Below are 18,834 nucleotides of genomic sequence, written 5' to 3'. Positions count from 1 at the left end.
TGAATAGATTGTCTGGAAGTCTGTGGTAGTATTACATTGCTGAATTGCTTTTTAGTCACACCTCGTATGCTTGAGATCTACAGAAATTAGTCAAGCGAGAAACATGTTCTAACACAATGCAATATGAATTCATGTTCTTATTCAGTGCAATCTGCATCCACATCCCAGTACATTACATTCTAGACCCACATTCTAGCACAGTGCAATCTGCATCAATAACCCAGAACAGTACATTCTAGACCCACATTCTAGTACAGTGCAATCTGCATAAACAACCCAGTACAGTACATTCTAGACCCACATTCTAGTACGGTGCAATCTGCATCCACGTCCCAGTACCGTACATCCGAGAACAACATTCTAGCACAGTGCAAACTGCATTCACATCAGAGGACAATGCATTCCAGATCCACACTTTAGCACAGCGCAAACTGCATCTACGACCCAGTGCAGTACAGTCTAGACCCACATTCTAGTACGGTGCAATCTGCATTCATATCCAAGTACAGTACAGTCTAGACCCACATTCTAGTACGGTGCAATCTGCATCCACGTCCCAGTACAGTCTAGACTCACATTCTAGCACAGTGCAATCTGCGTCCACGACCCAGTGCAGTACATTCTAGATCCACACTCTAGCACAGTGCAATCTGCGTCCACGACCCAGTGCAGTACATTCTAGATCCACATTCTAGCACAGTGCAATCTGCATCCACGACCCAGTGCAGTACATTCTAGATCCACACTCTAGCACAGTGCAATCTGAATCCACGACCCAGTGCAGTACATTCTAGATACACACTCTAGCACAGTGCAATCTGCATCCACGTCCCAGTGCAATACATTCTAGATCCACAGTCCAGCACAGTGCAATATGCATCCACGACCCAGGGCAGTACATTCTAGATCCACACTCTAGCACAGCGCAATCTGCATCTATGACCCAGTGCAGTACATTCTAGATCCACACTCTAGCACAGTGCAATCTGCAGCCACGTCCCAGTACCGTACATCCGAGAACAACATTCTAACACAGTGAAAACTGCATCCACATCAGAGGACAATGCATTCCAGATCCACACTCTAGCGCAGCGCAATCTGCATCTACGACCCAGTGCAGTACAGTCTAGATACACATTCTAGTACGGTCCAATTTGCATTCACATCCCAGTACAGTACAGTCTAGACCCACATTCTAGTACGGTGCAATCTGCATCCTCGCCCCAGTACAGTACAGTCTAGAACCACATTCTAGTACGGTGCAATCTGCGTCTACAACCCAGTGCAGTACATTCTAGATCCGCACTCTAGCACAGTGCAATCTGCATCCACGACTCAGTGCAGTACATTCTAGAACCACACTCTAGCACAGTACAATCTGCGTCCACGACTCAGTGCAGTACATTCTAGATCCACACTTTAGCACGGTGCAATCTGCGTCCATGACCCAGTGCAGTACATACTAGATCCACACTCTAGCACAGTGCAATCTGTGTCCACGACCCAGTGCAGTACATTCTAGATCTACACTCTAGCACAGTGCAATCTGTATCCACGACCCAGTGCAATACATTCTAGACCCACATTCTAGTACGGTGCAACCTGCATCCACGTCCCAGTACCGTACATCCGAGAACAACATTCTAGCATAGTGCAAACTGCATTCACATCAGAGGACAATGCATTCCAGATCCACACTCTAGCACAGCGCAAACTGCATCTACGACTCTGTGCAGTACATTCTAGATCCACACTCTAGCGCAGTGCAATCTGCAGCCACGTCCCAGTACAGTACATCCTAGACCCACACTCTAGCACAGTGCAATCTGAGTCCACGTTCCAGTACAGTACATTCTAGATCCACACTCTAGCGCAGTGCAATCTGCGTCCACGACCCAGTGCAGTACATTCTAGATCCACACTCTAGCACAGTGCAATCTGCGTCCACGACCCAGTGCAGTACATTCTAGATCCACACTCTAGCACAGCGCAATCTGCATCTACGACTCAGTGCAGTACATTCTAGATCCACACTCTAGCACAGTGCAATCTGTGTCCACGACCCAGTGCAGTACATTCTAGATCCACACTCTAGCACAGTGCAATCTGCGTCCACGACCCAGTGCAGTACATTCTAGATCCACACTCTAGCACAGCGCAATCTGCATCTATGACCCAGTGCAGTACATTCTAGATCCACACTCTAGCACAGTGCAATCTGCGTCCACGACCCAGTGCAGTACATTCTAGATCCACACTCTAGCACAGCGCAATCTGTATCTACGACCCAGTGCAGTACATTCTAGATCCACACTCTAGCACAGTGCAATCTGCGTCCACGACCCAGTGCAGTACATTCTAGATCCACACTCTAGCACAGTGCAATCTGCGTCCAGGACCCAGTGCAGTACATTCTAGATCCACACTCTAGCACAGCGCAATCTGCATCTATGATCCAGTGCAGTACATTCTAGATCCACACTCTAGCACAGTGCAATCTGCATCCACGTCCCAGTACAGTACAGTCTAGATCCACACTCTAGCACAGTGCAATCTGTGTCCACGACCCAGTGCAGTACATTCTAGATCTACACTCTAGCACAGTGCAATCTGTATCCACGACCCAGTGCAATACATTCTAGACCCACATTCTAGTACGGTGCAACCTGCATCCACGTCCCAGTACCGTACATCCGAGAACAACATTCTAGCATAGTGCAAACTGCATTCACATCAGAGGACAATGCATTCCAGATCCACACTTTAGCACAGCGCAAACTGCATCTACGACCCAGTGCAGTACATTCTAGATCCACACTCTAGCGCAGTGCAATCTGCAGCCACGTCCCAGTACAGTACATCCTAGACCCACACTCTAGCACAGTGCAATCTGAGTCCACGTTCCAGTACAGTACATTCTAGATCCACACTCTAGCGCAGTGCAATCTGCGTCCACGACCCAGTGCAGTACATTCTAGATCCACACTCTAGCACAGTGCAATCTGCGTCCACGACCCAGTGCAGTACATTCTAGATCCACACTCTAGCACAGCGCAATCTGCATCTACGACTCAGTGCAGTACATTCTAGATCCACACTCTAGCACAGTGCAATCTGCGTCCACGACCCAGTGCAGTACATTCTAGATCCACACTCTAGCACAGTGCAATCTGCGTCCACGACCCAGTGCAGTACATTCTAGATCCACACTCTAGCACAGCGCAATCTGCATCTACGACTCAGTGCAGTACATTCTAGATCCACACTCTAGCACAGTGCAATCTGTGTCCACGACCCAGTGCAGTACATTCTAGATCCACACTCTAGCACAGTGCAATCTGCGTCCACGACCCAGTGCAGTACATTCTAGATCCACACTCTAGCACAGCGCAATCTGCATCTATGACCCAGTGCAGTACATTCTAGATCCACACTCTAGCACAGTGCAATCTGCGTCCACGACCCAGTGCAGTACATTCTAGATCCACACTCTAGCACAGCGCAATCTGTATCTACGACCCAGTGCAGTACATTCTAGATCCACACTCTAGCACAGTGCAATCTGCGTCCACGACCCAGTGCAGTACATTCTAGATCCACACTCTAGCACAGTGCAATCTGCGTCCAGGACCCAGTGCAGTACATTCTAGATCCACACTCTAGCACAGCGCAATCTGCATCTATGATCCAGTGCAGTACATTCTAGATCCACACTCTAGCACAGTGCAATCTGCATCCACGTCCCAGTACAGTACAGTCTAGATCCACACTCTAGCACAGTGCAATCTGTGTCCACGACCCAGTGCAGTACATTCTAGATCTACACTCTAGCACAGTGCAATCTGTATCCACGACCCAGTGCAATACATTCTAGACCCACATTCTAGTACGGTGCAACCTGCATCCACGTCCCAGTACCGTACATCCGAGAACAACATTCTAGCATAGTGCAAACTGCATTCACATCAGAGGACAATGCATTCCAGATCCACACTTTAGCACAGCGCAAACTGCATCTACGACCCAGTGCAGTACATTCTAGATCCACACTCTAGCGCAGTGCAATCTGCAGCCACGTCCCAGTACAGTACATCCTAGACCCACACTCTAGCACAGTGCAATCTGAGTCCACGTTCCAGTACAGTACATTCTAGATCCACACTCTAGCGCAGTGCAATCTGCGTCCATGACCCAGTGCAGTACATTCTAGATCCACACTCTAGCACAGTGCAATCTGCGTCCACGACCCAGTGCAGTACATTCTAGATCCACACTCTAGCACAGCGCAATCTGCATCTACGACTCAGTGCAGTACATTCTAGATCCACACTCTAGCACAGTGCAATCTGCGTCCACGACCCAGTGCAGTACATTCTAGATCCACACTCTAGCACAGTGCAATCTGCATCCACAACCCAGTGCAGTACATTCTAGATCCACACTCTAGCACAGCGCAATCTGCATCTATGACCCAGTGCAGTACATTCTAGATCCACACTCTAGCACAGTGCAATCTGCGTCCACGACCCAGTGCAGTACATTCTAGATCCACACTCTAGCACAGCGCAATCTGTATCTACGACCCAGTGCAGTACATTCTAGATCCACACTCTAGCACAGTGCAATCTGCGTCCACGACCCAGTGCAGTACATTCTAGATCCACACTCTAGCACAGTGCAATCTGCGTCCAGGACCCAGTGCAGTACATTCTAGATCCACACTCTAGCACAGCGCAATCTGCATCTATGATCCAGTGCAGTACATTCTAGATCCACACTCTAGCACAGTGCAATCTGCATCCACGTCCCAGTACAGTACAGTCTAGACCCACATTCTAGTACTGTGCAATCTGCATCCAAGACCCAGTGCAGTACATTCTAGATCCACACTCTAGCACAGTGCAATCTGCGTCCACGACCCAGTGCAGTACATTCTAGATCCACACTCTAGCACAGTGCAATCTGAGTCCACGACCCAGTGCAGTACATTCTAGACCCACACTCTAGCACAGTGCAATATGCATCCACAACCCAGTGCAGTACATTCTAGACCCACAGTCTAGCACAGTGCAATCTGCATCCACGACCCAGGGCAGTACATTCTAGATCCACACACTAGAACAGTGCAATCTGCATCCACCACCCAGTGCAGTACATTCTAGATCCACACTCTAGCACAGTGCAATCTGCATCCACGACCCAGTGCAGTACATTCTAGATTCACACTCTAGCACAGTGCAATCTGCATCCACGACCCAGTGCAGTACATTCTAGATACACACTCTAGCACAGTGCAATCTACGTCCACGACCCAGTGTAGTACATTCTAGACCCACAGTCTAGCACAGTGCAATCTGCATCCACGACCCAGGGCAGTACATTCTAGATCCACACTCTAGCACAGCGCAATCTGCATCTATGACCCAGTGCAGTACATTCTAGATCAGTACTCTAGCACAGTGCAATCTGCGTCCACGACCCAGTGCAGTACATTCTAGATCCACACTCTAGCACAGCGCAACCTGCATCTACGACCCAGTACAGTACATCCTAGATCCACACTCTAGCACAGTGCAATCTGCGTCCACGACCCAGTGCAGTACATTCTAGATCCACACTCTAGCACAGCGCAATCTGCATCTATGACCCAGTGCAGTACATTCTAGATCCACACTCTAGCACAGTGCAATCTGCATCCGCGTCCCAGTACAGTACAGTCTAGACCCACATTCTAGTACGGTGCAAGCTGCATTCAAGACCCAGTGCAGTACATTCTAGATCCATACTCTAGCACAGTGCAATCTGCGTCCACGACCCAGTGCAGTACATTCTAGATCCACACTCTAGCACAGTGCAATCTGAGTCCACGACCCAGTGCAGTACATTCTAGACCCACACTCTAGCACAGTGCAATATGCGTCCACGACCCAGTGCAGTACATTCTAGACCCACAGTCTAGCACAGTGCAATCTGCATCCACGACCCAGGGCAGTACATTCTAGATCCACACTCTAGCACAGTGCAATCTGCATCCACCACCCAGTTCAGTACATTCTAGATCCACACTCTAGCACAGTGCAATCTGCATCCACGACCCAGTGCAGTACATTCTAGATCCATACTCTAGCACAGTGCAATCTGCATTCACGACCCAGTGCAGTACATTGTAGATACACACTCTAGCACAGTGCAATCTGCGTCCACGACCCAGTGCAGTACATTCTAGACCCACAGTCTAGCACAGTGCAATCTGCATCCACGACCCAGTGCAGTACATTCTAGATCCACACTCTAGCACAGTGCAATCTGCATCCACCACCCAGTGCAGTACATTCTAGATCCACACTCTAGCACAGTGCAATCTGCATCCACCACCCAGTGCAGTACATTCTAGATCCACACTCTAGCACAGTGCAATCTGCATCCACGACCCAGTGCAGTACATTCTAGATACACACTCTAGCACAGTGCAATCTGCGTCCACGACCCAGTGCAGTACATTCTAGACCCACAGTCTAGCACAGTGCAATATGCATCCACGACCCAGGGCAGTACATTCTAGATCCACACTCTAGCACAGCGCAATCTGCATCTATGACCCAGTGCAGTACATTCTAGATCCACACTCTAGCACAGTGCAATCTGCGTCCACGACCCAGTGCAGTACCTTCTAGATCCACACTCTAGCACAGCGCAATCTGCGTCCACGACCCAGTGCAGTACATTCTAGACCCACAGTCTAGCACAGTGCAATCTGCATCCACGACCCAGGGCAGTACATTCTAGATCCACACTCTAGCACAGTGCAATCTGCATCCACGACCCAGGGCAGTACATTCTAGATCCACACTCTAGCACAGTGCAATCTGCATCCACGACCCAGTGCAGTACATTCTAGATCCACACTCTAGCACAGTGCAATCTGCATCCACCACCCAGTGCAGTACATTCTAGATCCACACTCTAGCACAGTGCAATCTGCGTCCACGACCCAGTGCAGTACATTCTAGATACACACTCTAGCACAGCGCAATCTGCGTCCACGACCCAGTGCAGTACATTCTAGACCCACAGTCTAGCACAGTGCAATCTGCATCCACGACCCAGGGCAGTACATTCTAGATCCACACTCTAGCACAGTGCAATCTGCGTCCACGACCCAGTGCAGTACATTCTAGATCCACACTCTAGCACAGTGCAATCTGCGTCCACGACCCAGTGCAGTACATTCTAGATCCAGACTCTAGCACAGTGCAATCTGCATCCACGACCCAGGGCAGTACATTCTAGATCCACACTCTAGCACAGTGCAATCTGCGTCCACGACCCAGTGCAGTACATTCTAGACCCACAGTCTAGCACAGTGCAATCTGCGTCGACGACCCAGTGCAGTACATTCTAGATCCACACTCTAGCACAGTGCAATCTGCGTCCACGACCCAGTGCAGTACATTCTAGATACACACACTAGCACAGCGCAATCTGCGTCCACGACCCAGTGCAGTACATTCTAGATCCACACTCAAGCACAGTGCAATCTGCGTCCACGACCCAGTGCAGTACATTCTAGATCCACACTCTAGCACAGTGCAATCTGCGTCCAAGACCCAGTGCAGTACATTCTAGATCCACACTCTAGCACAGTGCAATCTGCATCCACGACCCAGTGCAGTACATTCTAGATCCACACTCTAGCACAGTGCAATCTGCATCCACGACCCAGTGCAGTACATTCTAGATCCACACTCTAGCACAGTGCAATCTGCGTCCAGGACCCAGTGCAGTACATTCTAGATCCACATTCTAGCACAGTGCAATCTGCATCCACGACCCAGTGCAGTACATTTTAGATCCACACTCTAGCACAGTGCAATCTGCATCTATGACCCAGTGCAGTACATTCTAGATCCACACTCTAGCACAGTGCAATCTGCGTCCAGGACCCAGTGCAGTACATTCTAGATCCACATTCTAGCACAGTGCAATCTGCATCCACGACCCAGTGCAGTACATTTTAGATCCACACTCTAGCACAGTGCAATCTGCATCTATGACCCAGTGCAGTACATTCTAGATCCACACTCTAGCACAGTGCAATCTGCGTCCACGACCCAGTGCAGTACATTCTAGATCCACACTCTAGCACAGTGCAATCTGCATCTATGACCCAGTGCAGTACATTCTAGATCCACACTCTAGCACAGTGCAATCTGCATCCACGACCCAGTGCAGTACATTCTAGATCCACACTCTAGCACAGTGCAATCTGCATCTATGACCCAGTGCAGTACATTTTAGATCCACACTCTAGCACAGTGCAATCTGCATCCACATGTCAGGACAGTATGTTCCAGATCTGCACTCTAGCACAGCACACCCCGTATCCACACTGTAACACAGTGCATTCTGAGTCCACCTTCCAGTACAGTGCATTCTGGATCCACACACTAGCGCAGTGCAGTTTCGATCCACATTGTGGTATTGTGCATTCTAGACATGCATTCTAAAGCAGTGAAATATGGGTCCCTATTGCTTTATACCAGAGCGTGGATTGAACCTCAGGGCAGCGCACACAAGGCCAGACTAAAGCTCAGTTCATTCTCCATCTGTGTTCTAGCACAGACCGGAGTGAATCCTTGCTCAAGCCTACTACAGCCTGGACCATGGCCTTTGAACTGCGTACAATGACCTTTGAACTGTCTACAATGAATCTAGTGTTTACCGAATGCAGAGTAGCTGCATTTTCAAGGGTGGAAAGGTCGGAGTTTAACACGCTTCTTGTCATGTAAGATTGTAGCTGGTGTAACCCATCACTGTATTGCAAGACCTAAACACAATGTCCACGGGATGAAACACTCTGAGCGAGCATCAAATAGGATAGGCATTGAAATGCATTGGATTAATGTAGAGGTGGGTGCGTCAACAAATCAACAGGGAGAGCCAAGCCAGATCCAAGCCTAGGGGCTACTCTCGCTCTAAGAGCCCGTGCTCGAGCTGAGCCTTGAAAATACTGGGCTAGTAAATAATGTAACAAATGGATGTATGACGTTACAACGCATTCCATTACAACGCATACCTTTACAGCGAATTTTTAAAAACTACCTTTACAACGCATTCCATTACAACGCATACTACCTTTACAGCGCATACCATTACAACGCATAACATTACATTGGATGTATGGCAAGTATTGGACAGTGTAGGGGTAAAAATTACTATTCTAACTCCAGGGGGTGCAACAGTAGGGTAAGTGTTGGAAAGCGTAAGGGTACTATGCGTTGTAATGATATGCGTTGTAATGACATGCGTTGTAGAGGTATGCGTTGTAGTGTTATGCGTTGTAATGGTTGCGTAGTAATGGCATGCGATGTAATGGATGTTGCGTTGTAAAAGTTTTGTTGTAATGGTAGTCGTTGTAAAAGTTGCGTTGTAAAGGTTGTTTCCCGTAACAAACATCACGTTAGAATATGCTCAGGTATCTTCAAAATTCAAAGAGGTGCATTTCTATACACAAAGCAGCATTTCTCTTAAAGTACAGCAGAATATATCTCTCCATTGAGAAGTATGTATGACATGTGAGTTTTCAAACATTTAATGCGAAACATTCCTGCCTCGATCAACAACACTATTAGTTAATAAGAGGCAAGTCAGTCCTCATGTGTGCCCTATCTGTGACCTAGATGCTTATAATAGATGGAACAATATTATAAGCTACTAAATCAACCAGGTGAGGTTTTCTGTAGAGCGCACACTCCCGTATTTAAAAGTGCTCTCATGTGATAATGAGCCAAAATGATGCCTGGTGAAATAAAGTATTTGCATAGGATCAAACAGTTTGGACCGTGAGTATCTAAGCATTTGTACAAAATGGGCAATCTTATTTCAACTGAGAATTTATTTCCCATCAATAAAAATGTAATATTAAACAAAACTGAAGTACCATTAATACCAATTATTGAAAGTACTCCAGTCATTTATAAAAATAAAAAACAAAAAAACAAAAAACTGGATGGTGTGTTTGCTCAGAGAATGATGAGGATACACTGTTTTGTACTCAATCTATCCAATTCAAAGTTGCATGGCATAATTAAAAGTATAATCCAGTGGTCCCAGTTTAATGTACCACAGAACTGTGGCAAATAGGAAATAACACAACCTACAAAAAAAGCATACACTGTAAGCAGAAGTAGATCTAAAACCACTTACTAAATAGTTTTGGTGCAATAAGCAAACACCGATCAGTGGTCAACCATGGCCATCTTTTCCGGTTGTATGACATTACAACACTGGCTTTTACCCCGCATGCCATTACGACACTGTTTTTACAACGCAAGTCGTTACAACGACTTGCGCTGAAAGCGCTGGATAGTGGAATAGTTAAATTTTCTATTCCAACTCCAGCCCACGTTACAGTAGGGAAGGTGTTGGAATAGAAAATTAAACTATTCCTTTTCCAACAGCGTCCTCCAGCGCAAGTCGTTGAAACGACTTGCGTTGTAAAAGCAGCGTCGTAATGGCAGCGCGTGGTAATGCCCGCGTTGTGATGGCTGCTCACCATACAGCACACACATTGTGCCTGCTCGGAGAACTCCACAATTGACCTGCGTAGTTCTTCCTGATATTAACTTAAGTACGTGACGTAGTGTACCATAGGAAGGGACGTTATCTGCAAAATGCCTGACCTGCCTGACTATGGTGTAGTATAAAGCATTGCACTGTGGAGGTACGCCCCTACATTTTCAATATTGCACAACACTGATGGCTCATTCAGACAGTTGGTAACCAAAAACACCATTTGTCGAAGCAGTTTCTACATATGAAGTCACAGTTAGTTATTAAGGTCGCAGAGACCAGTAAAGATAATATTTTTAGGCGATAGGAAGCAGTAAGTTGAGCCGGAGTACTTGTTAGTTGTTAAGATGAACGGAATCCATACAGGGGTAAGTGGTAATACAAATCTGTTTAGTGAAGTCCTGCTGCGGACACATGATGTTAGCTGTGCCAATCATGCCAACCTCCAACTGCAGTGACAGAAATGCCTTGACCCGCACAGCGGAGGTCATTGACAGCAGGGAATAGGAAGAGGCCAGTATAACAACATAGCAAGGAACGCCGAAACAGTATTTGCATGCCTGGAAGTTTTACATACATAGAGTAAACTTGCTGTGTGACATGAGAACAATTTGTAGGAAGAGTTAAAGATCAGGGTAACAGTATGTATATACATGCAAAGCTTCAACAAAATAGCACACATAAATAAGAATAGAATCTGAACAGAGCATATAGATGCCTAGCGATCTGTATCATAGTAGAGATGAGGTAATACCACCTATTAAATAGCTTAGTAGGTGTAAAATCCAAGCAGGAGTCCATGCCTGTAAGGTGGATCGTAAGAGAGTAAGAAGTTGGTAGGAAGGCCAGGCAGAGAGGAGAATGATTAGGTAGAAGGGGAATTAGATTTTCGAGAGGTGGGAGGTAAGAAGAGCTTGAGTGAGGAGTCGTGGCAATAGGAGTGGCAGGGGGTAGCAATGGCATGGTGTGAGGTTGGTATGGGGGTCTGAAATATACAGGAATAGGTAGGAAAATGATAGTCAATTCTCTGGCTTTTTTGGTGAGACTGCTGCGATTTGTTTTTTTTTGCATATTTTTGTTTCACAATTGAAATGGTTGGTCTATAAGTGAGGTTAGCTTTCAAGTCCAGGGTCATGTAGAAAGTCATAATGTATTAGAGGACCAAGATTACACTTTGCGATTATTGATTTAGGTGTGTTTGCTAGATCAAATTGAGTCAAGGTAAATCACTCGATCTGATCTAGTAAATCACAAGTGCTTGATTCACTTGTGGAGGTCAGGTGCAGTGAAGGCAAGTTACCAGGATCAAGAAAGGTATGCGAGGTTCAGTGGTGTATGCAGAATTAGACAGGGAAAACTCTCCACTTTGGAACGTAGGAGGAGCTACCAGAGGTAGCTAGAGGTTGCTAGGGCAACATCAGATGTTTGAGTTCAAGAGGTGTAAAGATTGATGGCCTGGCGCAAAGATGGATGTTGTTTCTCACATTTGAAATGTAAAGTAGTGCTGGGATCAGTTCAGCAGATACTCAGCTGCTATTACCACCACTGGTGTAACCAGTTCCTCATTTAAAATAAAGTGGTTTAAAAAACGCAGTTGTAAATTGCACACAGACTTTTTCTGAATGGATTCTAATTCTGCAAACTGACCTATGTACAAATAGATCGATTCTCAGCATCACTATTGAAATTGTGTCACTATTCGACCTTCTACATCAGTATTCATGAGGTAGGTTGTGTTGGATCTGGCACTTTCTGGTTGGCTGAGGCGATGCTCCAGCCAGGCAAAACCTACCACTCCCATCAGGGCTGGGTGATTACACACACTGTATAACCTGCACTCACCCTTGGGTAGCTTGGTGCTGAGCAGTCAGGCTTATCACAGAGGCAACGTGTAAAGCATTAGCACAACACTCACTCTCAATAAATACATTGAGTGTCACAAAAGAGACTTCACACGTGATGTATGTTAATAACGTTTGTATTCAGCACACACAATAAACAATACAACATGAACATCATGTATTTCAGGGCATAAATCATACTTGGAAATATTACTAGCAGTACTAGGTCCAACCGTGATGAAATTACATCAATAATATGCACACTTGAGACAGATCCTATTCTAATCCCCCCAGCACCCTTATGCGGTGTGACAAATTGTCTTCCTCAAGCCCACTCTAGTAATTCTTATAATTCAATAGCACACAGTTATAGGGCGCGCCCCGGGTCACAACAATATCAGAAATATGTACATGCAAAGAATTATAACACTTATAAGCAGCACCGCGGGCCGAGGCCATATGGGTAAAACCAATGCCAAGCGTAGCGTTCTCTGGGAAGAAAATACACATGTAAAGCTTCACTGCCGGCCAGAATCAAAGACAGTCTGCAGACTGTCACTTCCACACTCATTCCACACTGATACGTGATGCAAAGGATATCTGGTAGGTCCGTAAAGAACACACTCGCACACATACTCACTTAGCACCCTAATGCAGTGCAACTGATACCCAGCAGGTCATTTGATAGCACACTACAGACCCAAGCCTCCCTCCACCCTCCAGATTGCCCGACTGTCTTATGCCCGCAAATGGAAGATAACCAGCACTCCCCCTCCGGATGCTAGGCCGCATTCGGCCAAAGTAACACTTAGTCAGGGTCCCAGGGAAGCAGTTGGGGGTAGGTAGCATGACTCATTAGGAGTCAGTCATAAAAGGGGGTTTTTTGGCAGCCACATGGGAAGTTCACCCACAGGATGCAGAGCAGAAGTGGGCTGAAGGCAATAGTCGGTCACTCAAAAGGGTTCCACGAGGGCCTTCTGGCACCAGCCCAGTTCTGTGAAGCACTGGGTGGGGGGGAGCATGCTGTCTCTTGACCTGCTTCCGATCACTCTCTGAAGCGTTCCTCCACCCCAGTCAATCACTCTCAATCCCCAGGCACGAGCCACGCAATACTACCTGGCACCATGACGTTGTCAGGGCCTGCGGATGGTGAGGGTAGTTGGTCCGCTGCGCTGAGGGTCAAAAAGGGAACAATTGATGAATCGAGAATGAAGCAGGGGAGCCTCTCGGAAGAAGGAGTCACCCGATCAGGTACACGTTAATAAGAGTTGCACCCAGGCAATCTGGGCACAATGTCTGGCATGCGTTGATACGGGTTGCACCAGACCATTCTGGTCACACGCACAATGAAGAGATGCAAATTCTGTACCTCCATAGAAATGAGGCACACCGTCGGGTGCTCGTTGATATGGGTCGCCTCAGATAATTCTGGTTACACACACAAGTGCAAGTTTAGTAATGCCTCACAAGGTAGAATGAAGCACTACTATGGTTACGCCCCCACCTCCGAAGGTCGCAACCAGTGAATTAGACATCGCATGCAATGAGCATGCAGTCGGGTTGTCACAAGAGAGAGATGCAGTACGATCGACGGAGCGGGCCCGCTGGATCCCACAACCAGTGAATCCACTCACCACCAACAAGCCGCTTATGCATGCCGAGGTCCCCATGATGCAGGGGCCACATGCCTTAGATGATAGCAAAACATCTGAGGCTCCGCACTATACAATCAGGTCTCCAGGAACAATTCTTATTTCCACATTCATGCCTCGCTATCAGTTGGGATCTGGCAAATGACGGGGGCATTTTAGAGGGCATAGCACTCCAGGTGTCACAAGTAGATGGTATGGGTCCCTCATAGGAGATTTTTCTTGTCCCTGAGAATTCCAAAGGAACAGGGGGCAAACCAACAAGCCATTGGAGAGCACACTTCAGGGTGCCACACACCAGAGGGTAGTCAACCCAGGCCAGGCACTATTCAGGAAGGGCACACAGTCCCTTTCAATGTCAGTAATCCTCCTTGTGCATGACAGATTCCTCTGGCAGTGTGCACCACGCAGCTTGACGTTCTCCAGATCCACGTCCCCACATATGTGTCTCTGCCCTGCTGAAGTATGGCACCAACCCCAACTTCAAAGGCACACTACAGTAGAACTACTGAGTTATACTGTAGTGTGCCTTTGAAGTTGGGGTTTGTTCAAATGTTCTTCCTCTGAACCACAGATGTCTCCTATGAATTTCAGTCCTGTCTGCCATGAGGCCGCAAAATGCAGATCTTATTCTTTAGTGGGGCCATGCTCCAGCTCCAAAGGCCAAGTGTCACAACCTCTTCCTTCAATTCATCTATCCAAGCCCTCAGATGACAGAGGTCTGTCGCTCCAGTTGCATGCCCAATGTTTTATGCCTGTTGCTGGGGAATGCCCAGATGTGCTCCTACAGCCTCCAGTATGGACTGGAGCCAAGCAAGGGGCCGATTCACAGAACTAACTTAAGACAAAATCCTAAATTTATACCATTTTGGTATTCACGGAAGGCACTTACTCATTTTGGTATTCACAGAAGGCACTTACTCATTTTGGTATTCACAGAAGGCACTTACTCATTTCGGTATTCACAGAAGTTAGGAGTCCTAACTTTAGGACTCTAAATGCCTTCTGTGAATACCGAAAGTCTTAAAATTAGGATTTTTCTCAGTTTAGTAGTACTAAAGTTAGGACTCCTAACTTTCAGACTCCTAAATGCCTTCTGTGAATACCGAAAGTCTTACAATTATGATTTTTCTCCGTTTAGTAGTAGTAAAGATAGGACTCCTAACTTTAGAACTCCTAAATACCTTCTGTGAATTCCTAAAGTCTTAAAGTTAGGATTTTTCTCAGTTTAGCAGTCCTAACTTTACTACTACTAAACGGAGAAAAATCCTAATTTTAAGACTTTCGGTTTTCACAGAAGGCATTTAGGAGTCCTAAAGTTAGGAGTCCTAACTTTACTACTACAAAACGGAGAAAAATCTTAATTTTAAGGCTTTCGGTATTCACAAAAGGCAATTAGGAGTCCTAAAGTTAGGAGTCCTAACTTTACAACTCATGAACTGAGAAAAATCCTAATTTTAAGACTTTCGGTTTTCACAGAAGGCATTTAGGAGTCCTAAAGTTAGGACTCCTAACTTCTGTGAATACCGAAATGAGTAAGTGTCTTCTGTGAATACCAAAATGAGTAAGTTTAGGATTTTGTCTTAAGTTAGTTCTGTGAATCGGGCCCAAAGACTTTTAGAGCAGAGAAATGCACACTTTCTATAAATTGCATTTCGAACTTTAAATGACAAAACCACCTTCACCACTGGAAAGTATTTGTCAATGTCCAATGATAGGAAACATTGAGGCTGCTCCACTGCAATCTGTTATTGCCACCTGAACTAATTTCAACAATTTTCCCATGTTACCCTATGGAAAGAGCAAACCTCATAGGTAGTGAAAATACACATGGGTATTCCTCATTACCTAGGCAGAGAACACACTTGTATTCCTGCCTGGCCTTTTACCTATCACTCACTTCACCCCTTAAAAGATACCCTCGGGGTGCTTTAGTGGTAGTGAAAGGTCCTATCAGGATGGCGAGTGATTTTAGAATGGCCAGCCTGAGGAGAAGTGCAATTACACACACACAGACCCCCAATGGCAGGCTGGACACATGTTTAGAAACACCCAGCCTGAAGTGGCAGACTGGACACATGTGTAAGCACATCATTGGTGCAAGTGGGCAGACCAGCCTGCATGGCAGGCTGGTGACCTGTTTCACAACATCAGGTAAGCACCCCTTGCTAACATGGGTAGGAAGGGTGTGCGCACCTTCACACTGCATTTACAGTGATAAAGTGCCCCAGGCCCTAAGTCCACAACACGAGAATCAGCTACACCCAGGAGGTGTCCCATGGGAAGATCCGACCCCCGAGGTAGGGAAACCCCACATGAGGGTTCTTCCCTACCCGGGCAGCGAACTCGCAGGTGTACCTAACTGGGCACTCACCTACCCCAAGCTTCACCCCTAGCCAGTGCAGTCTCAGTCCTAGGAATGTGGTATAGTTTTACAGGGCACTCACAGGTACAACACCAAAACCAATTACATAAGCACCCCTTCCTGGCATGTGTAGGAAGGGTGTGTGCGCTTTCCCACTGCAGTACCGTGGGAAAGTGCCTAGCGTCCTATGGCCACGAACAGAGAGCCAACAAAAATCAGGAGGACAGAAACCAAACATTTTTGGGAAATCCCCAAAGAAGGGCCATGTCCAACAGGTTGCAGATGGACTCTTGCTCTGATTGGATGCCATCACAGGAATGGTAGTTTACTGAAGTCAGCAGACCACTCTGTCTGTGATTGCATTTTATTAAGGTACATATTTTTAAATGCAGCCCATTTTCCATTATGGTCAATGCAGGTGGACGGTTAAGGAAAAAAAAGTACTTAATGAAAAAAGGTTTCTTTAAGAGTGGACAGTGGTTCTCGGACCACTGCCCACTCCCCCAAAAACTATTATCAATTGCATATGTGAAAGGAACTCCTTCTCCTTTGCGAATGGTTTACGACTTTTTTGAAGTTGGCAACTATCAATGGTTTGCGCCAAAAATTGCAGTTCAGCTCATTGATATATTGCATTATGAATTGCAATTTGGAAGGGATGCGATAAACAAGCCCCTTCCAATTTGCGATTTGGAAAACATTTCTAAACCCATTTCTGAAGCCACTTAGAAGGCCCACCCTCTGTGATTTAGCCAATCACAACCTTTGCTGACATTAAATCACCATACATCTGGGCCATAGGTTTTTGGCCTTTTTCCTCAATAGTAATGGAACTACTGGGTGACTTCAACTATCTGTATAATTCACAGAACTCAGTTTCCCCTGTGTCTGATGAAGGTCTACATTGGACCTACCTCATCTTTAAAGATCACAAAAGTGGACACACGGGCATCTATGTACCAACACCAAGCACCATACTAGAGATGTGGAAGTGCCATATATAGAATGGGATTGTCTCTAATTCTTACCACTCACACACCTCAGTCAGCATTTTGACTTGCTATTGCATGGACATGTGACCTCCAGCTCAACTATGATGTTATTAAAAATTTGCAAGGAACTCTCTTTTACATAAGTCATCAAAACAACGTACACATATTAAGAATTCAGTACAATAGAAAAGCATTAATGGTGGACATTTTTGTGTGACCTTTCAGAGCTCAGAAGTGTATTTCTCTTTCAGTTCTTAAAAGGATAATAGCTCCTTTAGTACAAAGGTGCAGGAGCAGATTATATTGCCTGGTGGAAGTGTGGCATTATAGGGTGCAAATTGATCTTGTTTATATCCATGCTCTACCACAATGAGGCGTGTGCCACAGAGATGTACAGCTCCACCAAAATGTGTAATCTTTCTGTTCTTTCCTTGTGTACCATTCAGGGTTATCTAGGAATACCAGGAGGACATGGACCACAAGGTGCCAAGGTAAGGAGATGTCAACTGTGCAAAGTGGTCATCTGTCAGTGCTGAGTAAGCAGAACAGGAAAATTCCCACTTGAAGATGGTGCCTGATTACAAGTTGAGGTATTATTTATCGCCCATGATAAATAACGATTCTGCAGAATATGGTAGTTATTAGGTGCAATAAATAACGCCTATTATGAGTTATGCAGATTGTGGTGTTTACTGCACCAAAATTCGTATGCTACAGTAAATACCATGTGTTTTCACCGGTTAAATTGCGGCAGGGTTGACCTGCCGAATTTTAACGTAGGTTGGGTTATTTAATGCACCAGATAATTACCGGATGTGTTAAATAAAAGCACACTCATATTTCAATCCCGTGTGTAAACAGGGGTACAAGCACAGGACCGACTTAACCACCTAATTTGTAATCAGGCCTGAATAGTAAAAACTAAGAATTACTGATAAAACTATGCTATAAGATGAAATCTCACTGCACAAAGGTGCCTATGAGCTAATTAAAGTAGGTTCTGCAATTAACATTACAACTATAGAAGGCCTTATGCCATAACAAATCGGAATGTAAAGCTGCCTTGACAATTGGTACATGACAATTAAAAAGATGTGCTGTGATCAACGCATCAGAAATCAAGGGATAAGAAAAAGAACGTTGAGAAATAGATAGAAGCAAAGAAAAAGAGAGAAAGTAGGATGTGCAGGAAGAAGAGCGAGGGGCTGAGGGAGAGCTTAACCCCTTCGCTGTGGGGGGGTAATTCCCCCGCTGTCTTGGGGGGGTGGTGGGGGGGCACGCACAGCGCCCATATGCTCATGACGAGCTCAGCTCGTCATGAGGCACGGCGCTCCGGTGCTCATGACGAGCTGAGCTCGACACAGCTGCACCCGTTCCCGTGAAACGCTCAGCACAGCAGGGGAATTATCCCCGCG

At 46.3% G+C, this 18,834-nt stretch overlaps 1 protein-coding gene across 1 annotated transcript in view; it reads left to right on the top strand.

Annotated features, from left to right (window-relative positions):
• Positions 1-18,834, top strand: part of LOC144827569 (uncharacterized) — a 209,194-nt gene that overhangs the window by 124,726 nt on the left and 65,634 nt on the right. The window contains exon 17 of the mRNA XM_078685827.1: positions 17,866-17,910. Coding sequence (XP_078541953.1) covers positions 17,866-17,910 — 45 coding nt within the window. The remainder of the gene's footprint in view (positions 1-17,865; positions 17,911-18,834) is intronic.

The sequence above is a fragment of the Lissotriton helveticus genome, chromosome 4_1 (assembly GCF_964261635.1).
Source record: "Lissotriton helveticus chromosome 4_1, aLisHel1.1, whole genome shotgun sequence".
In the NCBI taxonomy this organism is placed as follows: domain Eukaryota; kingdom Metazoa; phylum Chordata; class Amphibia; order Caudata; family Salamandridae; genus Lissotriton; species Lissotriton helveticus.
This window is presented reverse-complemented; position numbering and strand designations above follow the sequence as displayed.